This window comes from Oncorhynchus tshawytscha, linkage group LG08, assembly GCF_018296145.1.
Source record: "Oncorhynchus tshawytscha isolate Ot180627B linkage group LG08, Otsh_v2.0, whole genome shotgun sequence".
Taxonomy (NCBI): Eukaryota; Metazoa; Chordata; class Actinopteri; order Salmoniformes; family Salmonidae; genus Oncorhynchus; species Oncorhynchus tshawytscha.
Window position 1 is genome coordinate 33,267,058 of NC_056436.1, and position 27,621 is coordinate 33,294,678.

Below are 27,621 nucleotides of genomic sequence, written 5' to 3' on the forward strand. Positions count from 1 at the left end.
CTGTGTGTGCAGCGGCTCAGAACCAAGATGAAAGCTAGCTGAGCGACACTGACTGCCTCAGAGCACATACCCACAGTGAGGGTAATGGACTGGAGTGAAAGAGGAGGGCATTAGAGCGTCCATCTCAGAGTCACACAGGCAGACCAACAGACAAACAGGTAACCCACTCAACCAACAAGGCAGTCTGGAGGGACATGAGTAAGGAGAGGGGTTCTCTAAGTGAAGATCAGACAGCTTTTTCCAAACAAAGAGTTGGATATGCTGAAGCAGTGAAATGTTGAAGGAGTCCCATAATATTTGTTTAGTGCTAAAAAGACAGTAAGTAAAATAGTGTATCCATTACACAGGTAGATTGAGTGGAAAATAATCAAGCAAGTGCAGAAACAAGAGGCAAAAGCCATTTAGGTTTTGAGCCTGCCAGCTGATCTGTAGTACCAGTACCTGTGGTTTCTTCATGATCTGGATGAAGAACGTGTGGTTCTTCATGGGGTACACGATGATCAGCACGTCTCCAAAGTCAGTGGGGATGATGCCGCGTCGGTAGTCCCTGCAGTGCTCCGACCACACTATGTGAACCTCGTCGTTGCCCAGGTGACGCAGCTGCACCAGAACAAACCACAGGGTTTAGACACAGCTACGGCGATCACAACGGTCAGAAAGAACATCTTGTTATTCCTATAGAAAGGTTTTTAATATTAGGTTATAAATTACCACAGCTCTGGATGTTGTGACAAAGCTTCTTATCATTTGAATTTCCACTGGAAATTCAAACCACAAAAAAACATTAAATTGAGCATTTTAAAACCAATCATTGAAATTAACTTTACTCCATAGACATAAAATTGCATCCAATTTCCATGTTCTATTCATAAATACAAATGAAGTTAGGACAGAAATTACACAAATGACAGGAAATTGGCAGATAGTTAATGTACTGTAGAACTCTTTTTCAACCAAGGCAGAGGGGAAGTGAGAGAACAGTCTTCCCTCGGTATTGTGGCTGACATGGACATTGAGTGATGGGTTTAAGGGCGGCTATTCCAACCTCACTGGCCTTTACCCATCACTCGTGGGGAAACCTGTTTTTTTTGTTTGTGACCTGGATAAGGATAAACTGGGCCTAGTAAGGTTTAGACAAAAAAACTCCTGTCCCTGATTATGTGGCAACATCAAGGCCTTGCCTCCTCACCGACTGACTCACTTAGAGGAGGAAAACATCTGCCAATGTACTTGGGTCTAATGAGCCATTAAGAAAACATGGCCTCGCCACCCAAAAAATTGCAATTAGTACATTCTATTATAAGCCCTTAATTATGGTAATGGGATAATGTTCAACAAATCCACAACACAGTGATTGAACACCGTGCTCCCTGGTTCATCTCATCTGTACAAGGATCAATGGCTCCAGTGCAGGTCAGGTCAGACAGGCACAAATTAACCAAGAATGTTGAATATGCATGTCGAGGTTACTGACAAAAATCCTAAGGATTTTAATTAACATTTGAATATTACACTGAACCAAAATATAAAACGCAACATGTAAAGTGTTGGTCCCATGTTTCATGAACTGAAATAAAAGATCACATACATTTTCCATACACACAAAAACATTATTTCTTTCAAATTGTGCACAAATGTATTTACATCCCTGTTAGTGAGCAATTGTCCTTTGCCAAGATAATCCATCCACCTGCCAGGCGTGGCATTTTAAGAAGCTGATTAAACATCCATATGCAGTAATAACGAGCAAGTAATCTAACTAACAATTCAAAAAAAAAAACTACTTCTTATACACAGTGTAAGGGGATAAGTACACAGGTGCACCTTGTGAGGGGGACAATAAAAGGCCACTCTAAAATATGCAGTTTTATCACACAACACAATGCCACATATGTCTCAAATTTTGAGGGAGTGTGCAATTGTCATGCTGACTGCCGGAATGTCCACCAGAACTGTTGGCAGAGAATTTAATGTTTTAATTTCTCTCCGGTGGGTGAGTGGTTTACTGATGTCAGCATTGTGAACAGAGTGCCCCGTGGTGATGGTGGGGTGATGGTATGGACAGGAATAAGATATGGACAACAAACACAATTGCATTTTATCCATGGCAAGTTGAATGCACAGAGATACCATGGCGAGATCCTGAGGCCCATTGTGAGGCCCATTTCCTTTAAGGTATCTGTGACCAACTGATGCATATCTGTATTCCCAGTCATGTGAAATCCATAGATTAGGGCCTAATGAATTTATTTCAATTGACTGATTTCCTCATCTAAACTGCAACTCAGCAAAAGACCAGGGGATGTGAGTCAGGAGAACATGGAAAGTCAGGAAAAAGAGGATATTGTTTTGTGGGTAGGTAGATTTCAATGATAGAGGGGGATGTGAGAAAGGCAGGAAATTCTGATTAAATCAGGTGAAGAATCACATCCCTGAAGCTATGTGTGCCAATAGAATCACACCTGTGTGTGGCCTAAGTCAAAGGCCCTTGTCCAATTAACCCTCAATGACCTCCCATCCACACAGCACAGCAGGCCTCTCAGCAGCGCAAGTGCTCCCTTTTAAAAACACAGAGCTCAGTTAAGCCCTGGTGCTGGTTATGAGTGTGGGGCCGGCCGAGCGCCCCCTGCTCTGACATTAGGACCCTACGTGGCCTGACCCCCACCTCCCAGGTCGCTCCAACAACTGCATTACTACAGCCAGCTGCTGCTAGGCGCTGCACCACTCTGCCCTAAAGCCCACAATTGGATTGGAGGAATTTGTTTTTTTTTCCATTTTCCTTCTTGGTGTACTTGGGGCCCATTGATTCTTTCCCTCAGACACTCTGGCCAGCGAAAGCGTCGACCTCCCCCACCCGACACAGTATGCAGTTAAGAGCAGGCGGTCGGGCGAGGCTGAAAGTTTAAATTGTAAATTGACTGAGAAACTTCCTGCCCGATAAAGCCTCTTTTTCATCCCAATTTTTTATCCCCCTCCCTCCCGTCCCTGTTAGACTACACACGCGCCGCCGAGCTGCCAATATCTGTCTCGCCTTTGGCTAGCGTGGGGTTCTGGAAAGAGTGGGGTGCAATTACAGGGGCTCCCAATCAAATGAATCGAAGCGGGCCGAAGGCATGCGCCGACCCCTCCAGCGCCTCACACCAGCTAGCCAAAATCAAACTAATTTCCGCAGCCGCTGAGCACAGGTTCAGTATGGGGTCGGTGTAGGTCTGTTTTTTTTTAGGGGGAGAAGGGCAGATGTGTCGATGGAGGTTGGGGGTATATATGAGGATGGCCTGATGAATTTCCTCTCTCCGTGGGACAGCATATGAGAAGACTGGTGGCTCGGGCAGGGGCCTCGCGGCTCATTTCTCCATGCTAACTGCTGCTGGTGTGCTATAGCCAGGGAAACCGCTGAAGCACCATCGATCGCTCCCGCAGTCACAGCCGGAATGGGATAAAAACGTCCTGCAGGCATCGGCCCGGCGCCTGCACTGACAGGGACAGCTAATGGCTGAATCTGGGCCCCGGTCACAGCACCCAGGGAGGGGGGAACAGGTCTGGGAATCACGGTCATTACCATAGCCACACATGCCCCTTCTTACACGCCTGCTTCTCTCTCTCTCTACTCCTCATCCCGCCCAGAGATTACTAATCAGTGCCAGAACCCAGGAGTTACACCACCTGACCTCAGTTTAGCACAGATTGAAGACCCAAGACGGCACACAGACAGACAGGGCACGGCTCGGAGGCCATTTCACTCTGCATACACTGTGTTTGGAGCCTAGTTTTGTACGCAGACATTACATTGCTTGAAGGACTGTGGACCTTGCTACATTATTAGTGTAGTGATAGGCATTTAAACCAGTTTAGGTTAAGGAGCTTTTTCAGTCAATGGCAAACCAACAAATAGGTTTTTATTGTTGATTGTCTTCCCTTTTGCAGGCTTTTCTGACGTTAACTTCTTGGATCTAGAGGGAGTAATGGTACCTTTTTGGTGAGGCAGTCGTCCGAGTTGGACGGCATGCGTGTGGACACATGCAAGATGACTTCCACCGTGGAGGTAGCGTAGTATGGAGCAGTGTGTCCTGTGCTGCCGTTCCTCTGAAGCCCTCCCATGAAGCCACAGTGGGTGGCTAGATCAACCTGAAGACACACACCACGGTTAGGAAAGTGATGTCAGTGTGTGAGAGAGCGAGACGAGAGATACGCAGGGGTGTGTGTACCTCCCATCCCAGGCCAGACACAAAGTCTTCGTAGGCCTGGCTGCCTGCGCTGTTGGACAGGATGGAGCACTTATCTTCCTGACCCTCTCCGATGTAGAACACAGCGATCTTGTGCGTCTCTCTGCTGTAAGACGAAACACACAAGACTTGTTGTTAGAACAATGGCCCTGATGATGTTACACTGTTCTACATCGGTTTGAAATGATTTCGACTGGTATGATGAATTGTGGTCGGATATCTGGATATTCTAAATGTGTGTGGTTTTGGTAGCATACGTTTTTAACCTGAGCACGGCTGCGAGATGGTGATGCGCTCCATTGCTGCAGCTGTGGAGCGGCTGGTGATTTGGGAGTGAGCAGATGGAGGCAGAGAGAGAGACGCAACTCGGCTACAAATCAAGACTAGCTAACGTATAGCAGGCGCAATGTTATTTATCATTCCATATAACAGTGCTTGTCTGTCTTGACTGGAGTACCCTAGAGAATCTAGAATCTATCGCCTACCTGTTTGGTTGCTCGTTGTAGCCTACTCCTTCTCATTTCGCTAACTTTTAATTCCGTAATTGTAGCCCATATCGCATTGCATTCGTGAACTCTCACTACACATGTTGCCTCTGTGGCTTTGAATGGCAAACATTCACAAACTACACACGAAGGCAACCAGTCATTTTCATGGGGCGCACATCATACAATCTACATTGAAACGTTTTTGTTGTTGTTGCTTTTATTACCTTAATAATTTGAATATACCCTTGTATGTAACAATGTCACATTAATATTGTAATTTAATTGAGAAAAAGCCTTTGTGTTACAATAGGCCTATAATATTTTTCTCTCAGTATTTTAATATCCGTGCACATCCCTACTCCACACTCAACCCTGTTAAGATCAGCGTGCTCTGAAATGTGAACCACACACCTCCAAACGTACACCTCCACACAATACTGCAAATATGGTCTAATATTAGAGCAGCGTGTGTGTTAGAGTGAGTGCACAATAGTACGTGTGTTTACTTTCCCCATACCCCCCAGCCTCATGTGACAAACAAAACAAGTGCAGAGTTCCACCCATGTGCTTCAGTGTTGCCATGGTGGTGCATGGCTCTGTGTTAAATCGGGGGAATTTTGCATGTTTCGACACAGGTTGCCATGAGCGGCCCAGGTATGCTCGCTGGTCTGGCAGAATGAGGCCCGATCCTGGGGGCATTCTTTAATAAGCCCCGGTCATTAACAGTGTGGAGTGCCTATTGATCGCTGTGCGTGTGTGTGCTGCCGAGCTGTGATCAGCCTGAGACGGTGTGGATTAGGAGGAAAGGAGGAGGGAAGTGTGGAGCTGTTTTAATACGTGTCGCCTTGAGAGTGTGATCTTTACTGATTTTGAGGAAAGGATGCTTCATTAGTGGGCTTAGGTTCAGAGAAATGGCAGATATGGAATGCAGGCTTAACTAAAATATAGCCAGCTGAAATCTAGGTTGGTTTATTTTTTTATATTTTTTTTAAAGTCTTCTTTGGAAATTAAACACTATGATACATCATTCACTAAAAACTATTATTATTATTATTATTATTATTTTTAATGCCTAACAAGATGCACATCATGTGTACCAATGTTATCTAGGGATACAGTGTGTGCTGAAGAGGCCCTAAATAATTAGCGGGTAGGAACATACCACTGCCTGGAATCCAAATTCTTCAATTCTCTCAAGAGTTTAGAGTTCTTCTTCAGGAGATGAAAACTTTTCCTGAAAAGGAACAAACAAAACTGAACTTGAATGCACCCATTGACAATTAGGATTTTCAAAAGTATCAACCAGATGGTACTTTACAGTGTACCAATGCAAAGCTTGTGCCTGTTAATTATTATTTGAATGGTAAAAGACAGACTGAAAGTAGAATAGGAAAGTTTCATGTTTTCAGTTGGGTTTTTGGTCTGAGGAATAACAGGTGTAGAGGTTTAAATTGGGCTCGGAGACATTACTAATCTACTGGAGGGGGTCTCTGCTTCCTTCCCCAGAGGTGCGAGCCTCTCATTACAAGGATGCCACCTGTCGAGGTGGACCTGAGTGAAAACAGTTGGGCACAGTTGCCCTGTGGAGAGAAGATTAACAGGCTACACACCCTGCCATGCCTTTCCGGCCTTTCTTTTTCTCTCTCTCTGCGAGGTATTCTCCTAACTAGTCTACAGCTGTGTTCGTGGTGGTGTTGTGCTCGGCTCTGTACCTGTGGTCCCATGAGTTCATGCCCAGGTCGTTGAGTAGCAGTCTGCAGAAGTAGAAAGGGGCTTTGGGCTCCTGTGGAGTGGGTTCTCTCTGGCTGGCGGCCTTGACGCTCACGTCTGCATTCCACCTCTTCACCTGCTCCTCCTCCTGCTGTGTCTGCCTGAGGATGGCCTCCACGATGGCCCCCTCCAGCTCCAGGTTCATCCCACAGGGAGAGGGGGCTGGCTGGTTGAGCCTCAGCCGGGGCTGGGGCAGGCACTCCGGGCTGCTGTTGCCAAGGTCCTCCAGGAGTTGGTCCAGGACATCCACCTCCTCACAGCCTGACTGGGAGTCCCAGCCTGGGGGGTAGGAGAGCTCAGAGGTCCCTGGCGAGGTGGGCTTGGTGGTGGAGTGGTTGGAGGAGTTCTCACTCGCCTGATGCATCCCATTGACTCCCTCCTGGGTGCGGTAGAGAACCCCTCCGTCCCAGGAGTACTTTCCAGAGATGTCCCTGACGATGACACGTACCTGGGAGGAGTTGTCATGGGGTTCCCCTGGACCAGAGGGCTCCGAGGGCACCTGGAGGTAGGACACCAGGGTGCTGTCGTTGAACACAAACAGCTGCAGGTTGGGGCTCTTGAACACCTCAGAGGAGAGCTCTGATGACTCCACAAAGGGGTTGTCGTGGTTCTCACTGACCAGGCTGTGTAGGAGGGCAGGACCACCGCTGAGGGGATGGTGGCCCAGGTGGTTCACAAGGTGGGTCATGATCATCCGTGCTGTCAGAGGGATCAGCTCCACGTTCCGCCTTTTCTTCTCTGTAGGGCAGAGACAAACCATTTCAAAGTCCGCGTGCAGTCGCCAGATGTGATCAGTGTATTTCATACAGTGGAGTCAGGATACAGAATTGAACACCTTGAACTTGGGCCGCCGTCTTTCTGAACCACATTACCACGGGCAGACGTGCTCTCAATCCGCTCACCTTTTCAACACAAAGCTAGCTTACCCATTATAAATCACTAATGGGGTCGTTTTTCATTTCTCACAATGGCACACCTCTGCCGCAAGTAGGTAGCATCTAATCATAGGAGACGACTTTGAAAAGGCTATTGAGTCTGTTACAACGGCAGGAGAGAAAAGACCAGCAGGGTGCTAATGAGACGGACAAGTTTAAAGCAACAGTGAACAGAGCACTACTCCCCCGAATCAGATCTATGTAAATGATCCACATGCTCAGGACGACGCCAAAATGAAAAAGGGATGCCATGTTACGACGTGGGGAAAACAAGACAAGCTCTGCATAGTGACAGTGCTATCAATACCATCATGGCTCATCAAAGTGGAGAAAGCTCTTTAGAGAGCGGGCGGTGCGCCGCATTGTAGATGCACAGGGCCTTTGATGAGACTTAATCAATGTGAGCTGAAAGGGAAATGCATAGTGCTCTTTGGCTGGTCTTCTGAGGCCATTTGTTATTTCTATCTGGACTTTGTAGCGCTGTATGAAAAGTAATGACATAAGCTAGATATTTCAGCTAGGCTTCGCCAACATTGCATCAACGGGTAGGTTCTTGTTGTCGAAACAACGGACTTCTGGATGAGCAGAGGAATACTCTAATACATAACCTAATGACACTACAAGGTCACTAATAAAAATCATTTTTAGATGTCTCTTTTATAAATGGGCCCTCTCCCTGGGGCAGAGCGCTAATGCCTACCTCTTAAAACATTCCATTCCATGAGTTAGTCTCGTCAATGTTAGTTAAAAACATTTACATTTAATGGAGTAGCAAGCTCCAAATGGAAGGGAACATATTAAAGGTTACATCGCCATGTAGTTCACCCACTGCTCATTTCCCAGGTGGTTTGGAAGAGGAAGAGTAATGAAAACCAACAGCAGCAGCTAGGCACACACACCTTAGATGACAGGGCACTCACAAGCATTCTTGCTCTCTGTCACACACACACACGCGCACTCTGTCACAAACGCACACTCTCTGTCACACAAACGCACACAGCCCTCCTTTCATTTCGCCGTCAGCCCAGCGCAATCTCCCACACAGCAGGTATTAAATGGGTGGCACCTCGTCTCCCCATTCTGCCCCACGCTGTGCTGGAGACAGTAGTGAGGCCGGTGACGGCGGCGAGGTCTCTGGTCTCCTTACCCTCGGCCACGGTGAGCAGGCTGCCCAAGTCTGCAGCGGTGTGCGAGAGAAGGGGCTCTGAGCTCTGGACCTGGCCCAGCATGAGGAAGGGGTCGTAGTCAGTGGAGAGGTCAGACAGACTCAGGAGGTAGTGGCTCTGCTGGGTGTGCAGGTTGGAGCCAGAGACACAGCAGTGTAGCACCTACGGGACAGAGGGTAGGAGTTAAAAACACCACAGGAGAAAGACAGTGGGAGCCTTGCATGCAGTCACTGCTGTGGTTTCTTTGTGTGGCTTGCTGCACAGCATCAACAAATACATGGGACTCAGAAATTAGACACATTGCACACTCATACAAACAATACTCAGTCTGCCTGAGATTTACAGAATATCAGTTGGGACTGGCCGGCAGCGGGAGACAGTGAACACTTGAACAACATTGACCTTCCAGTAACTGAAACAGAGTAAGGAAGTAACTAGGCAAGTCAATGTAAAAGGATACAGTAATCTCAAACGCAGGCGTTCCGGGTAGGGACGCGAGCATTGAATGGTTCAGGCACATACGTAGGGGTACTATATGGTCTGTTGCCATGGTGAGCCTCCACCTGAGGGAGAAGAGGTGCTTCACTGCCACATCTCTCCTGTGATGAGTGAGTATCGATCTGCATAACAGATGGTGCGGCATCTGTCCGTTGGTTTGGCAGGGCTAGATAAGACGTGGTAGTCCAGTTGATTACACTGATTGGCCAGGTTACCTCTGTTTGATTTAATTAAGACTTTATCCCTCTGCTCATGTTGCCACAAACAAGCACCCGCACCCACATGCACACACAAACACACACACTCAGACACCTATGTTTGGAAGTAGGTGGAAGTATGTCAATGATAAGTTGTCTACTGGTTTTTGTCAAAGTAGGTTTTTGTTTATTGTAAAAAAAATAAAAAATGTAAAAAATGTAAAAAGGAAAATAACATTTGGAAGCTACGCCTGACATACCAGACAATATCAACTGTGGGGCCTCTCACACAGAGGGTGGACTTGGTAAACCCATTGTGGAGGCTGGTCTATGTAAATGAATGGCTAATCCCATTCAAAACACACACACACACACACACTTGGCTGAGCCTCAGAGGAGAGGTGCAGGTCCTGTCATCTGAAACAGTATTGTGTGGGGAAATGCAGACAGTATGTGGATTATAATGCTACAGTCCTCTGGGCATGGGGGGGGGGGTTTATGGTGAAAAGACCAGAACCAAACAGCTGCCACACCAAAGCCCCAAAGTGGTTCCTCTGTGGACGGGGGAAAAAAGCTTCTGCTTGCTTGACGACTAAGTGGCTGCACCTCGCATAGCAACAGTTCCAGGAAGGTAACACATACCCGAACAAACATGGATACGTGTAGACACATATGCACACACACTCATGGATGCACAAAAACATGTACACAAGCAAACACACAACAACAGAGCGAGGGTGCAGCTGCTGAGGCAGGCAGAGAGCAGATGGAGTACACGGCATGGAGGTCCAGTGAACCAATAAGGTCCAGAGCAATCATGCCTTTTGCACAGACCAGCCTCATGCTGTTAAGACACAAATACACCAACTACCAAGCTCAAATCCTCAGCAGAGGTGCAGAAATGTTCCATCTTTATTCATCGGCGTATGAATGGGTCACTTTTAAGTTGAATCTGTTCATTGACGATTTGGTATGAGAAACAACTAAATAGTTACTATAACAAATCCAAAAGAGATGCAAACTAGACAAAACGCTTTACTCATTTTGTGAGGTTTGCTGGTATGTAAATGAGTACCTAGCTGAAAAGACTGAGAATAAAATATTTCAAAGAAAGTGGGTTTTTGGGGGGGTATAGTTTAAAGTCCATTTGGTATGGGAGACCAGTAGAGACGTGATTTTGTGTGATTGCAATATTTTTCTGGTTTTATTACATTAAATGTTGTCCAAATATAAAACAAGAGGACCAGCATTTCAGTAAGGTCAGCAGGGTAACGCTGATTTACCAATGATGATACTAAAAGGGACACTTTACTTGTATGTGCACAATAGAACAACCAATGAAATGTATTTATTTCCTACATAGCAGGTGCAGTCTCTCCCATATTAAGAGATATTCAACTCAAAAAGTAGACAGGCTTTTAAATCCAGGCTTATCAAGAGGACAAAGGCATATTTAAATAATTTGACCATTTCTTATCAGGGGTGACATCCAAATAAAGGTTTGTCTTTGACCGCATCTGTCAAACCTCCACTGAATAATACCTCATTTCTCAGCCTCTTCCTCTGCGTTTAATCACAAAATGATTTTAAAAAAACAAACATTTATTTTACCTTTATTTAACTAGGCAGGTCAGTAAAGGAACAAATTCTTATTTTCAATGACGGCCTAGGAACAGTGTTTATCTTGTCAGCTTGGGGATTTGATCTTGCAACCTTTCGGTTACTAGTTCAATGCTCTAACCACTAGGCTACCTGTCGCCCCAAATAAGGGTTCATTACCCAATCGGGGAAAAAGTCAGATAAAATACTTCCCTGTTATAAATGTATGTTTTTGAGTATCACATGTGCATTACCAAACAGGTGAGGTAGTTTGGTGGACATTCTCACATACCAGTAGAAACTGGAAGCAAAAATTGGAAACTTAATTTCCAAGGCGGCATGGAACACATTTTAAATGTCAAATAGGGCTTCTGAAGAGGGCTGTGTTGGGAGTTAGACAAATTACTATGACACTATTCTTTTCTTTTACCCACCCTGTAGATGTAGTCAAGCAGAGGGGCCTTGTGGGATGTGGGGTCCTCCAGCACGGGCATGGTGATGGGCTCCAGCAGCATACTCAGGGGCATGGCCATGCACCAGTCCAGCAGGCACAGCAGCAAAGACACCATTAGCTGAGTCACACAAAGAGAGGAGAGGCTTTTCCATTAGCCCAGTGCCCTCCACACACACAATGAAGCCACATGCAGGCAAATATAATTAGTAAAGCAGCTAGGGAGGAGATGAGCAATGGTGAGAGGTAAGGAGGGACTGAAAGTGAGAGAGTCAGGGCTGGAGAGAGAGAAAGAGACAGAAAGCAGGATGGGGGAGACAGAACAAGATTCCTGAGCAAATGCACTTGCTACATCTAGAAAGAAAGGGTCCTTCAGACGTCAGCCATTTTATGCTCGTTCAATTTCCTGTACCTTTTTGTCAGCCTCCACTGTCGAGTGCTCTGCGCTCGGCAACAGAAATGCTATAGTGGCCACAAAGATCTGTATGGGACGAAAAAAAACAAGATATGGATACTTTGACGACATGTTTTTCGCGAGTGATAGTGAATATGCATGTCTCATATCAGGAAGGTGAAGAGGAGCTGTGTTAACCTGCCTCAATGATTTTCTTTGGGAGAGAGCGCTCTAGCCTCTGGAGGTGTTCCCAGTGAGAGATGAGGAGCTGGAACAGGTCACAGGCTACCTGAGCCACAGCTTTGTTCCCAAACTGACCAGAGAAGGGACAGGAGAACAAGATATCCAGGTTAAAAACTCCGGGAAGTCGTAGGATGAGAGTTGTACAAAACTAGGATGGGGACCATCTGGCACAACAGAAAAACGTATGAAAATGTCTTGGTTCTGCAATGACCTTTCTTTCAAAATACAGTTCATTAATGGACTGACTGGCAGACAGCTGAACATAGTGATTTGGAATTCAGGGCACAGAAATGGAACTTCCTGTTTTCTGGCTGAGTGCCTCTTGACATATAACAAGGGTAGACAATGCAGAAATGGCCCAACACAAAAAGAGACCGTGAGAGTTTAGCACCTGCTTTTAGAAAAGCCCTCCCTCGCCTCCACCCCCCCCAACATCTCCTTTATTTTGGGCCAGCTGAGTGTGTGTCAAGTTGGGTTGGGAAGTGATTACTGCGCCATTAGAGAAAAGGACTGCAATAGTAGTAAACTAGAGGGGAGATGTGGTTTCTTAAATTGGCCTGCATCCACTGAGCGAGTGGCCTGGAAATTACGCCACAGCCCTCGAGATCCCCCAAAAAAAAACAGAAAGCACTGGTTCCCTCTGCATCTAACCACCGATAGACAGGGGAGCGGAGGTCTTCAAAAAAAAAATGTTTCAGTCACACCACAGAGCATGTTGTCACTCACAGGCGCTGACGCATAAAACGCACTGACCTTTAGTGTTACGCCCAGAACATTGATGGCATCCTCGACCTGGTGGTGAATATTCTGCTGCATCAGCTCCTCACATACCCACAGGCCCAGACTACATACAGCTATACACCTAGAACACACAGCAGACCAGTGAGAATACTGATATACGCTATGGGACCATTTACTCACTTTCTGGTGTTGTATCTCTGTTCAATTTCACTACCTCACCATACTTCTTTCTTGAATTAAACAATTCATCAAATATTTTATTTCAATACACTACTTATTTGAAATATGAACCATAATCCACTCGATACAAAACCAGTCCCATTGCTTCCAAACCACCTTTATTCTGCACCCCTAACCCTCCATACCTGGCCGCTTCATAGGGTTCATTCCGTGCCGTCTTCAGTAAGATGTTGACCAGATAGTCCTGAAGGGAGAGGGCAGAGAGAAGACATGATAATGATCAATCCACTTCACATACCATCCAAACATTCCATCTTATCCATCAAAGTACACATTTTGTAACTACAGGGAACTGCTATACTTTTTTCTTTTTTTAAATGGGTTTGCTGTCTGAGTATTTACTAAAAGGTCAAAAGGACATGGAAGAACTCTGAATACCTTGATGTCCTCGTTCCCGACGACGATGCCATCAGTTCCGGGAACGGTCTGCAGTAGTGGAATCTGCAGGTAAAGGTTGGGAAAACAGACCAGCGACCCAAGGACGGTCTGTGCTTCTATCCTCGGAGCCTTTCAGAGGAAAATAAAAGACTTCCATCATCACGGCTACAGAACATGAAACATTATGCTTCCTGGAAATTCATCCAAGAGCGGCTGCCTTATGGCCTTGTGTTGAATTCAACACACTCCAATCTGAACTTCGGAATGATGTTCAGTACAATATGTTTAATGACCTTAAAATGTTATTACATCAAATATTGCATTTGAATATTTACATTAGCCAACTGATATAATTCAGTTGTAGCTATTACAATGTAAGACTTGTCATATTGTGTGTGTGTAGACCTGCGTACCTCGGAGGAGTCGTTGCTGAGGACGCGTGCTGCAGCGGTGATGAAGTCTCCCACCAGCATGGTGAAGCCAGGCAGGCCCAGGAAGAAGAAGCGCGGGGAAAAGGAACGGATCACAGTGTTCAGAACGTCCTGGAAGGGATCACACATATCACACAGATGGTTATGGTCAATGGATTGATTGGTTGAATGATCAGTAAAACCACACCTGTTTTGTAAGCAGGTTGCATGTATTTCTGAGTGTATTTGTGGGAATGGACAGGCACTGAGCTCTGGAAAGGAATGGTAGCATAGTAGTCCTTCCAAAATTAGCATAAACATAACAACAGTGCACTCAGGAGTGCACCTAATTTTCACAGTCCATCTTATACAAAAACAAAAAAATGAGTGGGAACGAGGTGGAGGAGGAAAAGAGGGGAACGAGGTGGAGGAGGAAAAGAGGGGAATGGGAGAAAGAGGCAGCAGCAGATGGGTTGATAACAGCACAAAGGGGGGAGAATGGTGGAACAAAAGACCTGCAACTTTCCACACACACGTAATTAAAGCCAGGGATAAGGTATTGTTCAGGTACACAGTGCGCTCTCTGTGCCAGATGGGTGCTGACATTAAAGAGGGATTTCTCTATACGTGGGCAGATAGTACAGCTCCATAATAACAATGGTCGACGACCATCTTATTACCCCGATGTCAAAGTACAGCCATGTTGCCTTAAATGTCAGGAGTGAACTGAAATTCTTTATGAGATAAGAATGGAAAGGCCTACATAAGGGGAGACTGGTTGGCCCGCTTATCTTTGTTAAGCCAGTTTGTGTGTGTGTGTGTGTATGTGTATGTATGTGTGTGTGTATGTGTGTGTGTGTGCACAGACAAAATCCAGGCCCGGGAACACCTGCCTTCTGGGTAGCTGTAAATGTGTGTAAATCAGGTCGTTGAAACAGTGGCCGTGTCTCCCCGAGTCCTAAACCCCAGTACACCTCAACAAACACCCGGCACACTCTGCACCCCTCCACCCCCACTCTGCCCCTCCCAACCCACCCACCCGCTACATTAATCACCTCAAATGAAGCCTTTGTAAACACATAGCAGGGGGAACAAAGGAGGAATATAAAAACAAGCAGGCAATAAGGAACAAGTCAAAACATACACAGTGCCGGCAGAAGACAGAAATTGGTTTGGAGCATTAGGGCTTGGAGGCCCATTTTACCGTCATTTCTGACGTAATTGACCTCTGAAAGGCGTAATGTGGTGAACAGTCTGTGGTAATTAGCTGCCAACAAACTGTCGGCTGATTGCCTGAAATGAGCATTTTAAGGCAAGCGACAAACCTACAAAGCATTTCCATTGTGCATGTAAGTAGAGGGAGCTTGGTTGTGAAATGAATGTGTGGTAGTAGAGATGGGAATTGGTCCTGTGTGGTGGGGCTGAGGGTTGGCAGTGGGATTGGCCTGTTCTGCTCTTCTCAACAAAAGGTGCATTAACACTACCCCGACAGGAGGCTTCGTAAAACCCTTTCATTCCGCCGTGTTTGAAGGCACACAGGAAATGAGCCTCAGTCTTTCCAGTGCCTTTAGAAAGTATTGACACCCCTGGACTTTTCCCACTTTGTTGCATCACAGACTGAATTAAAAATCTATTACATTTAGATTTTTTTTTGTCAGACAATACCTCATAATGCCAAAGTGGAATTCTGTTTTTACAAATGAATACAAATTTTACGCTGAAATGTCTTGAGTTGATAAGTATTCAACCCGCTCTCGTTGAATACTTTAAAAAAATACTTTTTGGATATAACAGGTGCAATACGCAGAAATCGCTAAAATTCAAATAGTTTGCCAAATTGAAGTTTGTGACTAAACAAGCAAGCAATGTAGAGAATCACTGTACCATCGAAACTACTGGGAAATATCTTTCCAATAACCAAAAATAATGTCTTTTCAGCTGTTTGAAGCTGATGTGCAAAAACAAAAAACTTAAAGAACAGGAAGCATGGAAATAGAGCAAACAGATCTACCGCTTCTTAGACTTGCTGTCAATGAGAATGATCGATCTATACCTCACATTTTTTTGTTGTTGTTACTTTTACCCCTTTTTCGCCCCAATTTTGTGGTATCCAATTGGTAGTTACAGTCTTCTCATCGCTGCAACTCCAGTTAAATCAACATTCACCATCTGGTATGGCCACCAGCTGCATTAAGTACTGCAGTGCATCTCCTCCTCATGGACTGCACCAGATGTGCCAGTTCTTGCTGTGAGATGTTACGTCACTCTTCCACCAAGGCACCTGCAAGTTCCCGGACATTTCTGGTGGGAATGGCCCTAGCCCTCACCCTTCGATCCAACAGGTCCCAGACATGCTCAATGGGATTGAGATCCGGGCTCTTCACTTGCAATGGCAGAACACTGACATTCCACAGAACGAGCAGTATGGTTGGTTGCATTGTCATGCTGGAGGGTCATGTCAGGATGAGCCTGCAGGAAGGGTACCACTTGAAAGAGGAGGATGTCTTCCCTGTAACGCACAGCATTGAGATTGCCTGCAATGACAACAAGCTCAGTCCAATGATGCTGTGACACACTTCCCCAGAACATGACGGAACCTCCACCTCCAAATTGATCCCGCTCCAGAGTACAGGCCTCGGTGTAACGCTCATTCCTTCATACATAAACGCGAATCCGACCATCACCCCTGGTGAGACAAAACCACGACTCGTCAGTGAAGAGCACTTTTTGCCAGTCCTGTCTGGTCCAGTGACGGTGGGTTTGTGCCCATAGGCGACGTTGTTGCCGGTGATGTCTGGTGAGGACCTGCCTTACAAAAGGCCTTACAAGCCCTCAGTCCAGCCTCTCTCAGCCTATTGCGGACAGTCTGAGCACTGATGGAGGGATTGTGCGTTCCTGGTGTAACTCGGGCAGTTGTTGCCATCCTGTACCTGTCCCGCAGGTGTGATGTTCGGATGTACCAATCCTGTGCAGGTGTTGTTACACGTGGTCTGCCACTGTGAGGACGATCAGCTGTCCGTTCTGTCTCCCTGTAGCGCTGTCTTAGGCGTCTCACAGTACTGACATTGCAATTTATTGCCCTGGTAACATCTGCAGTCCTCATACCTCCTTGCAGCATGCCTAAGGCATGTTCACGCAGATGAGCAGGGACCCTGGGCATCTTCATTTGGTGTTTTTCAGAGTCAGTAGAAAGGCCTCTTTAGTGTCCTAAGTTTTCATAACTGTGACCTTAATTGCCTACTGTCTGTAAGCTGTTAGTGTCTTAACGACCGTTCCACAGGTGCATGTTCATTAATTGTTTATGGTTCATTGAACAAGCATGGAAAACAGTGTTTAAACCCTTTACAATGAAGATCTGTGAAGTTATTTGGATTTTTACAAATTATCTTTGAAAGACAGGTTCCTAAAAAAAGGGACGTTTCTTCTCTTGCTGAGTTTAGTTACTCCACAATACTAACCTAAATTACAGAGTGAAAAGGAAGCCTGCACAGAATAAAAATACACCAAAACATGCATCTTGTTTGCAACAAGGCACTAAAGTAATACTGCAAAAATGTGGCAAAGCAAATGAGTACCACTCCCCATATTTTCAAGCATAGTGGTGGCTTCATCATGTTATGGATAGGCTTGTAGTCGTTAAGGACTGGGCATTTTCAGGATTTAAGAAAAGGGAATGGAGCTAAACACAGGCAAAATCCTAGAGGAAAACCTGGTTCAGTCTGCTTTATAACAGACACTGGGAGATAGATTCATTCAGCAGTAACCTAAACTAACCTAAAACACAAGGCCAAATCTACAATGGAGTTGAGTAACAAGAAGATAGTGAATGTTCCTGAATGGAACTTACAGTTTGTACTTAAATCTGTTTCAAAATCTATGGCAAGACTTGAAAATGGTTTGACAGAGCTTGAAGAATTTAGAAAATAATAAAAAAAATGGGCAAATGTTGCAGAATCCAGTTGTGGAAAGCTCCCAGAAAGACTTGCAGCTGTAATTGCTGCCAAAGATGCTTCTACAAAGTATTGACTCAGGGGTGCAAATACTTATGTAAATGAAATAATTCAGAATTTCATTTTCAATACATTTTCTATAAAAAAATATATACAGTATATTTTGTCATGATGGGGTATTGTGTGTAGATGGGTGAGAAAAAAAATACTTTCATAACTTTTCAATTCAGGCTGTAAGAACAAAATGCGGAATAAGTCAAAGGGTATGAATAGTTTCTGAAACCACTGTATTAGAGTTTTTTAAATTTTATTTTAATATGTTTTACAAATGTTCACATTTGTATTCCACTTTGACTTTTTTTCATCAATGATCTACACAAAAGACTCACAATTTTAATCACACTTTGTAAAAAGAAAAAAAAAATGTGGAAAAAGTCAAGGGGTGTGAATACTTTTTAAAGGCTCTGTACAAATTAAATATTTCACAATTTACTGGTCATTATTGTATGAGACTGAAATCATAGCATGACTTTAAGTTCTGATGACAGCAAGTGTGTGTAGAAGAGGGGTTTCCCAGTCCAGGCTAATAGATAGACCCCTCCTGTTAATCTGTCAAGGTGTAGAGGTCCTTTTCAAAGGTTTCATCGTCAACTAAGCCGCTGAGGTTATCAACCGCAAAAGAACTCAACCGTCACATTTCCCCCTCCCTCTCCCCAGGCCTCCGTTACACAGATGAAACAATCCCTGTTCTCTTCACTGATAAGTTGAGGTGAATAGAAAAACCTATGGTTGTGCATAGGGAGAGCAGGTGTGAGAGAGATGTTTACTGACTGGTTCACACCCAGCAAACAAAACGCACAAAAAAGAAAAACAACCCTTCACATTAGGCTGATATACATACAGCACTCTTAAGAGTTAGAAAATAGATTACTACCATTGGCCCAAGGCCTTGCCAATTGTCTCGTGGCCATGCCACTGCAGGCTCAGTGGACGGAGACAGAGAGAGCCTGGACAATACCATTGACCTTGGCAGCCAGGGGGTGTACACTCCTTCACAGCCCCTCCTTTTCAGTGAAAAACGTTGCCATGTTATATTTGCAAACGTGCAGTGCTTTAAAAAGTACCAGACAGCCCATTAAAAACAAAGAAATGTGGACAAATATGTGGGGAGTGTAGGAGTGGGACAGAGTAGACTAAAGAGAGAAGAACATTAGATTTGGAGGGATACTGTAAGGGATGGTGGATAGAGCGGATAGAACAGGGGTCAAACGTACAACATACACAGGAAGGGTCCGATCTGGTGGGTTTTTTTTTTGGGGGGGGCAAACTCAGTATATTTTAAAATGACTAAAACCAAATCAAAACTGTGTAGCGATAATGGACCTATATTTATACCGTTTCTTGGCTTTGTCCAGCTCACTAATGATCATACAAATTAAGCTAGACAGTCGGGGACGACAGGGAGTATCGACAATTCCAAAAACGACGGATAAAGGACTGTCTTCAGCAAATTGTGACGACAAGGAAATAAACAAAATTAGTTTAACATCCCTGGGATAGAGGGAGGGGGATGGAGTAAGAGGCACGTTCTTATGTAAAGCAGGCGTGCGGCTGGGCTGTCCCTCCATTGTGTGACATTAGGACTCTTTCTCTGGCCAATTTGAGCACGCTCCAGCGCCCAGCCAGCTCAACACTGGCGGCCCAGGCCCCATATTATATTTAGGCACAACAAAAGCTGGAAGGGAGAATGCCATGCTGTCCCTCTGCACCGGCCCCCTCATTTCTCCACAGCGCGTTCCCCAGGACCCCCTCTACTCCACAGTCCCCCCCTCCCGGTCCTCTTCAGCCCCAGCCAACGTGTCACTCCAACGGAGTGCAACAGACGTCAATCCTTAATTAATCACGTATACACGGCAGGAGCTCAAACATTATTTAACGACATGGAAAACATTCTAATAAGCTTGTCGCTCTGCCAAAGCGCAATATAAACCCGTGGGCAGAGCATACACGCACAAAACAAACTAATTTATTCACAGTTTCCCCCCCTTTCCTCATCAATCTCTTTCTCTCTCTCCCTTGCCTGTCTTTGTTTTTTGTGTTTGTGTGTGTGTGTGTGGGGGGGGGCTGTTTTATCCCCACTCAGTAGGCTGGACTGGACCTCCGCCAAATGTGAAGAGCAGCTAGCCAGCTAGGCAGGGAGTGGCTAGCTAGAGGAGGACCATGCTGAATTGAGACGAGACAACATGCCAAAACAGTGTGCCATCACAATCACCACCGGTTGGCTGTCCTCCCAAAGAGACAGAGAGAGAGGTCTAGAGAGAGTAGAGGACTAGAGAACACTTAACTCCACTGATCTGAACCCAGGTGAGCCTTACCTACACGCAATATAATACTTCACTAGCTTCATCAACCATCATCACATTTACCTCAGCCAGTCCAGATTAAGTTAGAACGGTAAAGGTTAGGTATACACAATGTCATCATCAGCAGGACATATGTCAACACATGACAACAAACATGTGCTATGTACCGGCAACCAAGCATCTCATCATTCTCCTCCTCTTTCTAGAGGACCATGGAACAAAACCTAAGATGCCTTTGATGATAGCCCCATCTAGTGGTTATGAGTGGAAGTATAGCCACAATGCAACAGATCCCAGCTGTACAGTTTATTGGCAGGTGGCTGCAAGAGCAGTCCCATTCTCTTGTGTTTGACAGTGGCTCCTTCTTCTGGCCTTAGTTACTGGAATCTACATCAAGAAAAGCACATGAACACAGGAGAATGACAGCACAGTTTAGGTGCTATCAGAGTTATAGAGGCAATGTTTCAAATACTGTGGCTCTTCGTCAGGCTTCCTCTTGGCCTTACCTGTCTCACATGAACCCCTCCTACTGGCTAGTTAAAGCATGCTTAGGATAAAACAGAAAATGACCTGGTCCACGCTGGTGAAGCCCTTGTGCATGACGTGGTAGAGATGGACCAGGAAGTCACTGTTGGGCAGCACGTCCTGGTTCCTGGTCATCATCTCACAGATGAGTTTATAGGCCTGCAGCTTACCCGCTTTGAACTCTGCAGGCAGCATGGTGGCCTGGGGGAAAAGGAAAGGAGGACAGAGGGAGAGAACGGGAGTGAAGGAGAGAGGCAGAAGGGAGAGAGACCAGGTGACACGGTTATAGTCACATGCATGTCTTTGATAGTTCTGAGTTAGGTGATGCATGTAGAGGCAGTGGACCTCTGTACCGCTGAGTCACCTTGAAGAGCCAGGAGGCCAGCATTCTGAGAGGAGGGATGAAGACAGGCCGGGGAGGAGATGACTGGTTATCCACACTGATGCCCAGGTTGTCCCGGATCTGCAATTAGGGCACTACTGCATTAGCCAGACTGAAAATCTACAGAACAAAATATTGACTGAGACAAATTTACTGTACATGACATGTCATCAGGGCTGATAAGAGTGTTTGAAGGCTGGGCAGTGCTTACCTTAGCCAGTTTGTGCCAGAGGTCGTAGAGGTAACTGAACATCTTGGCGTGGATCCTGGGGCAGCGGATGCTGTTGACGTCCCCCAGGATACCCAGAATCCTTCTCCAGAGCACAAAGGCGGAGTCAGCGTGCCAGCCGGTCAGGCTCCCGCCTGCGATGATGCTGACATCATCAGTCAGACACTCACGGCTGTCTGCAAGACCAGATAGAGCAGAGAGAGAACTCTGATTTACTACTGTATAAACACTAGAACTTTACTACTGTATAAACTCTAGGGTATAACACTAGAACTCTGATTTACTACTGTATAAACTCTAGGGTATAACACTTTTTTAAATTTTATTTATTTATTTTATTTTACACCTTTATTTAATCTTTATTTAACTTGGCAAGTCAGTTAAGAACACATTCTTATTTTCAACGACGGCCTAGAAACGGTGGGTTAACTGCCTCGTTCAGGGGCAGAACGACTTTCACCTTGTCAGCTCGGGGGATTCAATCTTGCAACCTTACAGTTAACTAGTCCAACGCAATAATACCTGCCTCTCTCTCGTTGCACTCCACAAGGAGACTGCCTGTTACGCAAATGCAGTAAGCCAAGGTAAGTTGCTAGCTAGCATTAAACTTATCTTATAAAAAAACAATCAATCATAATCACTAGTTAACTACACATGGTTGATGATAATATCTAGTAATATCTAGCATGTCCTGCGTTGCATATAATCTGACTGAGCATACAAGTATCTAAGTATCTGACTGAGCGATGGTAGGCAGAAGCAGGCGCGTAAATATTCATTCAAACAGCACTCTCGTGCGTTTTGCCAGCAGCTCTTCATTGTGCGTCAAGCATTGCGCTGTTTATGACTTCAAGCCTATCAACTCCCGAGATGAGGCTGGTGTAACCGAAGTGAAATGGCTGGCTAGTTAGCGGGGTGCGCGCTAATAGCGTTTCAAACTTCACTCGCTCTGAGCCTTGGGGTGGTTGTTTCCCTTGCTCTGCATGGGTAACGCTGCTTCGTTGTGGTGGCTGTTGTCGTTTTGTTGCTGGTTCGAGCCCAGGTAGGAGTGAGGAGAGGGACGGAAGCTATACTGTTACACTGGCAATACTAAAGTGACTATAAGAACATGCAATAAACAACGGTTAATTAAATACAAATGGTATAGAGGGAAATAGTCCTATAATTCCTATAATAACTACAACCTAAAACTTCTTACCTGGGAATATTGAAGACTCATGTTAAAAGGAACCACCAGCTTTCATATGTTCTCATGTTCTGAGCAAGGAACTTAAACGTTAGCTTTCTTACAAAGCACATATTGCACTTTTACTTTCTTCTCCAACACTTGGTTTTTGCATTATTTAAACCAAACTTAACATGTTTCATTATCTACTTGCGGCTAAATTGATTTGATTGATGTATTATATTAAGTTAAAATAAGTGTTAATTCAGTATTGTTGTAATTGTCATTATTACAAATATATATATTTTTCAAGGTTTTTTTATTTTTTAAATCGACCGATTAATTGGTATCGGCTTTTTTTGGGTCCTCCAATAATCGGTATCGCCGTTGAAAAATCATAATCGGTCGACCTCTAACGGTGTCCTCCATTAGATGGGGGAAGTCCCGGCACTCAGTGTGCACGAGCAAAGCTGGTGGTGGGACAGGGGTGCTGCTGCTGGTATTGGGACAGGGGTGCTGCTGCTGGTATTGGGACAGGGGTGCTGCTGCTGGTATTGGGACAGGGGTGCTGCTGCTGGTATTGGGACAGGGGTGCTGCTGCTGATATTGGGACAGGGGTGCTGCTGCTGGTATTGGGACAGGGGTACGGAGTGGGGAGAGAAAACACTCAGGACAGAAAACATGAGGACAACCAGAAGACAGTGGAGCTTGACGGAGCAAAATCACAAGAATTCACAATGAATCAATGTAAGAGTACAGACGAGGTGGGGATGGTGTCGGGTCAGGGGTTACGCTAAGGGTCAGGGGTTACGCTAAGGGTCAGGGGTTACGCTAAGGGACTTTTTTTTTGACAAGAATTGACAGCTATTAGCCACAGCTGTTTTTTCCAAATATTCACCTACGCTGAACCACGATAATGTTTTGAGATACTTTCCAAAGACGTACATAACATTTCTTCATAGCAAGGAGACTCTCACCTAACATTTCCCAGTAAACATGTAACAGTAGTAATCAATCCATCTTTATGTGCCCTCCCTCAATAGCCATATTGCGTTAACCTAATACCAAAAACAGCTTAATAAACAAAAGGCCCAGCTGCCTGCTGAATAAAGACCCCTGAGCAGGTGGTAAAACCAGAACACGTCCAAGGCTAGATAGAGGTGGAGAGAGAGGGAGTGTTTTCTCTGTAAAGCTTCATAGGCCAGGGTGAGGGAGGGCAGGCAGGGCAGGGGAAGATACTGTAGAGCAGACAGAGGCTGGCTATGAAGGTTATGCTAATCCTCTGAAAGGTCAGGCTGCTCTGAGATTAATCCCCACACGACCCACAGACAAACACCTGAATCTGACAAACCCCACAGAACACAAATCTACTGAACCTGAAGGCCATATGCTACAGTATTTATCCCATATAAACCAATGCAATCCTAGCCTCGTTTACCAAAATCAGCCCCCAAAAACCTTATCAACACCCCCCAACCAACCAACCAACCAACCAACCAACCAACCAACCAACCAGTACAGTTCAGTACCTGCCAGGGCCTCATTGTGGCTGAGCAGCAGGTTCCTCTGGCTCCCTGTGTCTGCTGTGACATCTATCTGGGCTGACTGGGTGTCTGCCTCCTCCTCAAAGGCCTGCCAGGCCAGCAGACTGCCGTCAGCGTCGTTCAAGTAGCCGTTGGACGTCTCGCTGCTCACGCTCACACTTTTCTCCTGGAGCGTGGGCCTTGCATAGTTGTTGTGTCCCTCTACAGAGTAGTCCAGATCGACCGGACTGCTGCTCCGCCGGATCAGAATCTGGGAGCACAGAGGGAGAAGTCATCAGTGGTTGTTTCAGAGATGCCTCTATCAGACCTCCACAGATGACCTGCTGAAATAACCAAACAAAGTAAGAGGGTCACAGATTTTGCGTCGGGTGTGTTTCTCACCACTGGCGGGTCGCCGTCTGTCCTCGCTTCCGACGCCCTGCTATCGGAGCCACAGGAGTTGTTGGGGGAGTACTCCCTCTTGTGGCCTGGAGGTCACAGTGACTGTTAATCACACTGGACACACAAACAGCCACCCCCCACAGCAGACAGCCCCTGGTCATAAATACTGTTCTAGTCTTATCCCTACATCCTCTAGATGCATGATCAGAATGAGTTGTAGCCCAGAGGTTCCAACCTTTTTTCGGTTACTGTACCACCAACTGAATTTAGCTCTGCCCGGAGTACCCCTGAAGTACCCCCTCATGTACATTTAACCAGCAGACCTATGGTCTCATCAGACTTCTCAAGTAGCCCCTGGGGTCCTAGTACACCTGGTCGGGAACCACTGTTGTAGCCTGTAGTCTTCAAAGCACATCAATCACTGTATAGATGGGCACATTGTTAGCGGCAGTATAGATACTTCCACTAGAGGGCAGCAAACATGGCCCACGTTAGAACACACCCGCACGCTGTGTGTGTTCGCACACTCATTGTTGTATCCCTACCTGGGAAGGTGTCAGTCAGTTGCTGTGTGATGTCGGAGGTGCTGCTGCTGCGTGGTAGAGGGCTGTCTCCAGCCTCCAGCTCCCCGTCTCCCCCACACTCAGACAACTGGCCCTCCTCCACATCTGGGCACCACAACCAGGGAGCCAGGAGAGGACAGAGGGTTAAGAGCAATGCATCAGGCATCTCATATCCGGCACACAAGAAATGCTTTACCACACAGGACTCCAGCAACTTCAAGGTGCGACACATAGGATTTCTCGGAAAATGACTATAATATATCTGGCACTAATAGTGGAATGACAGTGTTTCACAGTATTACTTACCCACTAGTGTTGTGATTGGCTGTGATATTCGGCTATTGATTCCACCAGACGGAGCGGCATTTGTTGTCAAACCGGGAAAATTGTTCTGACTTTGTGTTTGTGTTATGTACTGAAAATCACTCTGTCATGTCCTGGTTGCTAAAAATTCTACACTGTTCGCTCAATTTCAGTTTATCTGAGAAAACAAGCACTGAATAGTGTAGGGAATCATTGCACCATCAAAATCGCTGTGAAATATCATTTTTACAGCTGTTTCAAGCTGGTGGACCAAAATGAAAGTTACTTTCGGTTTTGGTCCACCAGCTTCAAACACCTGTAAAAACGATATTTTTTCCCCCAGTTTAGATGGTACAATGATTCACTACCCTCTTCAGTGCTTTTTTTCTCATAAAAACTGAAATAGAGCGAGCTCTAGAATTTTAGCAACCAGGAAATTAGCTATTTCCGCTACTCTATATATCTATATCTCTCCTGTGGATATATATACACACACACAAAAGTATGTGGACACCCCTTCAAATGAATGGATTTGGCTATTTCAGCCACACCCGTTGCTGACAGGTGTGTAAAATTGAGCACACAGCCATGCAATCTCCATAGACAAACATTGGCAGTACAATGGCCTTACTGAAGAGCTCAGTGAATTTCAACGTGGCACCGTCATAGGATGCAAGTCATTTCGTTAAATATGCTAATATTGTGAAGTGAAAACGTTTAGGAGCAACAACGACTCAGCTGCGAAGTGGTAGGTCACACAAGCTCACAGAACGGGACTGCTGAAGCGTGTAAAAATCGCCTGTGCTCCATTACTCACTACAGAGATCCAAACTGCCTCTGGTTTCCATAGCCAAGTAGCCACACATAAGCCTAAGATCATCATGCGCAATGCCAAGTGTCGGCTGGAGTGGTGTAAAGCTCGCAGCCATTGAACTCTGGAGCAGTGGAAACGCATTCTCTGGAGTGATGAATCCCGCTTCACCATCTGGCAGTCCGACGGACACATCTAGGTTTGGTGGATGCCAGGAGAACGCTTCCTGCCCCAATGCATAGTGCCAACTGTAAAGTTTGGTGGAGAAGGAATAGTGGTCTGGGGCTGTTTTTCATGGTTTGGGCCCCTTTGTTCCAGTGAAGGGAAATCTTAACACTAAAGCATACAATGACATTCTGAACGATTGTGCTTCCAACTTTGTGTTAACAGTTTGGGGAAGGCCCTTTCCTGTTAGAGCATGATAATGCCCACATGCACAAAGTGAGGTCCATACAAATCAAATCAAATTTATTTATATAGCCCTTCGTACATCAATTGATATCTCAAAGTGCTGTACAGAAACCCAGCCTAAAACCCCAAACAGCAAGCAATGCAGGTGTAGAAGCAAGGTGGCTAGGAAAAACAGAAATGGTTTGTTGAGATCGGTGTGGAAGAACTTGACTGGCCTGCACAGAGCCCTACCTCAACCCCATCGAACACCTTTGGGATGAATTGGAATGCAGACTGTGAGCCAGGCCTAATCACCCAACATCAGTGCCCGACCTCACTAACGCTCGTGGCTGAATAGAAGCGAGTCCCAGCAGCGATGTTCCAGCATCTAGTGGAAAGACTTCCCAGAAGAGCGGAGGCTATTATAGCAGCAAAGGGGGACCAACTCCAGAAATATTAATGCCCATTATTTTGTAATGAGATGTCTGACAAGCAGGTGTACTTTTAGATAACATAGCCAGAACAGCCTTCCCAGTTTGACGCTCCGGTGGGAGAAATCAATAGGCGAATATCTTAGCCAATCACAACACTGGTGGGTAAATAATACTGTGAAACATTATCATTCTACTATTAGTGCCAGATATATTATAGACATTTTCTGAAATTACAATCAAAAAATTCTAGAAAATCTTGTGTAGCACCTTTAAAATTATAAAATGGTTCCATTGTTTTAGCCACATAGTGAGATGGAATAGGAACATGCAGTAATAAACATTAGAACAGATTAGTATACAATTCTCAGACAATTATCCTTTTTTACTTTCAATCCAAAACGACAGTAAGTAGCCGTGAGAAACAACAAGGGTTTCAACTTCACTGAGTGTTAATAAAACAGTGAGGGACTGACAGGAGAATAGGAGACGGGAGATAGAGTAGTGACAGACAGGCGGAAGAGACAGACAGGACACCACACAGACAGCTCTCAGAAACACTTTACCTGAAAGCCTGTGAGAGCAAGAGTTACCGGAAGAGGAGGAGAGACCAGGCAAGAAAGAGCTCACAGTGTGAAGCAGCATAGGAACGCTTTTAGTAGCGGGCAGAGCCTCGTAAAGATGGACACAGCTGCTGATAGACTGGCTTCGCTTAGCTTCCATCACAGAGCGAGAGAGAGAGAGAGAGAGAGAGAGAGAGAGGGAAGGAAGGAGGAAAAAGAAGAGGAAGAGAGAAGGGGGGGATAAGTCAATAAGATCATAGAGCAGAATGGCAGAAGGACACCACTGGC

The 27,621-nt window shown here is 45.5% G+C and overlaps 1 protein-coding gene across 3 annotated transcripts in view; it reads right to left on the minus strand.

Annotated features, from left to right (window-relative positions):
• Positions 1 to 27,621, minus strand: part of LOC112256591 (Ral GTPase activating protein catalytic subunit alpha 2) — a 137,710-nt gene that overhangs the window by 51,342 nt on the left and 58,747 nt on the right. For 2 of the 3 annotated variants that reach the window (XM_024429923.2, XM_042325439.1), the window contains exons 17-36: positions 27,337 to 27,486; positions 24,818 to 24,940; positions 24,273 to 24,358; positions 23,877 to 24,141; positions 21,165 to 21,358; positions 20,936 to 21,034; positions 20,617 to 20,772; positions 13,737 to 13,865; positions 13,324 to 13,452; positions 13,071 to 13,129; positions 12,718 to 12,826; positions 11,924 to 12,034; positions 11,740 to 11,808; positions 11,311 to 11,448; positions 8,564 to 8,744; positions 6,424 to 7,219; positions 5,874 to 5,945; positions 4,206 to 4,329; positions 3,970 to 4,125; positions 442 to 600 (exon numbers count right to left, since the gene is read on the minus strand). In XM_024429923.2, the coding sequence (XP_024285691.2) occupies positions 442 to 600; positions 3,970 to 4,125; positions 4,206 to 4,329; positions 5,874 to 5,945; positions 6,424 to 7,219; positions 8,564 to 8,744; positions 11,311 to 11,448; positions 11,740 to 11,808; positions 11,924 to 12,034; positions 12,718 to 12,826; positions 13,071 to 13,129; positions 13,324 to 13,452; positions 13,737 to 13,865; positions 20,617 to 20,772; positions 20,936 to 21,034; positions 21,165 to 21,358; positions 23,877 to 24,141; positions 24,273 to 24,358; positions 24,818 to 24,940; positions 27,337 to 27,486 (3,305 nt within the window). The remainder of the gene's footprint in view (positions 1 to 441; positions 601 to 3,969; positions 4,126 to 4,205; positions 4,330 to 5,873; positions 5,946 to 6,423; positions 7,220 to 8,563; positions 8,745 to 11,310; positions 11,449 to 11,739; positions 11,809 to 11,923; positions 12,035 to 12,717; positions 12,827 to 13,070; positions 13,130 to 13,323; positions 13,453 to 13,736; positions 13,866 to 20,616; positions 20,773 to 20,935; positions 21,035 to 21,164; positions 21,359 to 23,876; positions 24,142 to 24,272; positions 24,359 to 24,817; positions 24,941 to 27,336; positions 27,487 to 27,621) is intronic. The other variant, XM_024429925.2, reaches the window with a different exon arrangement.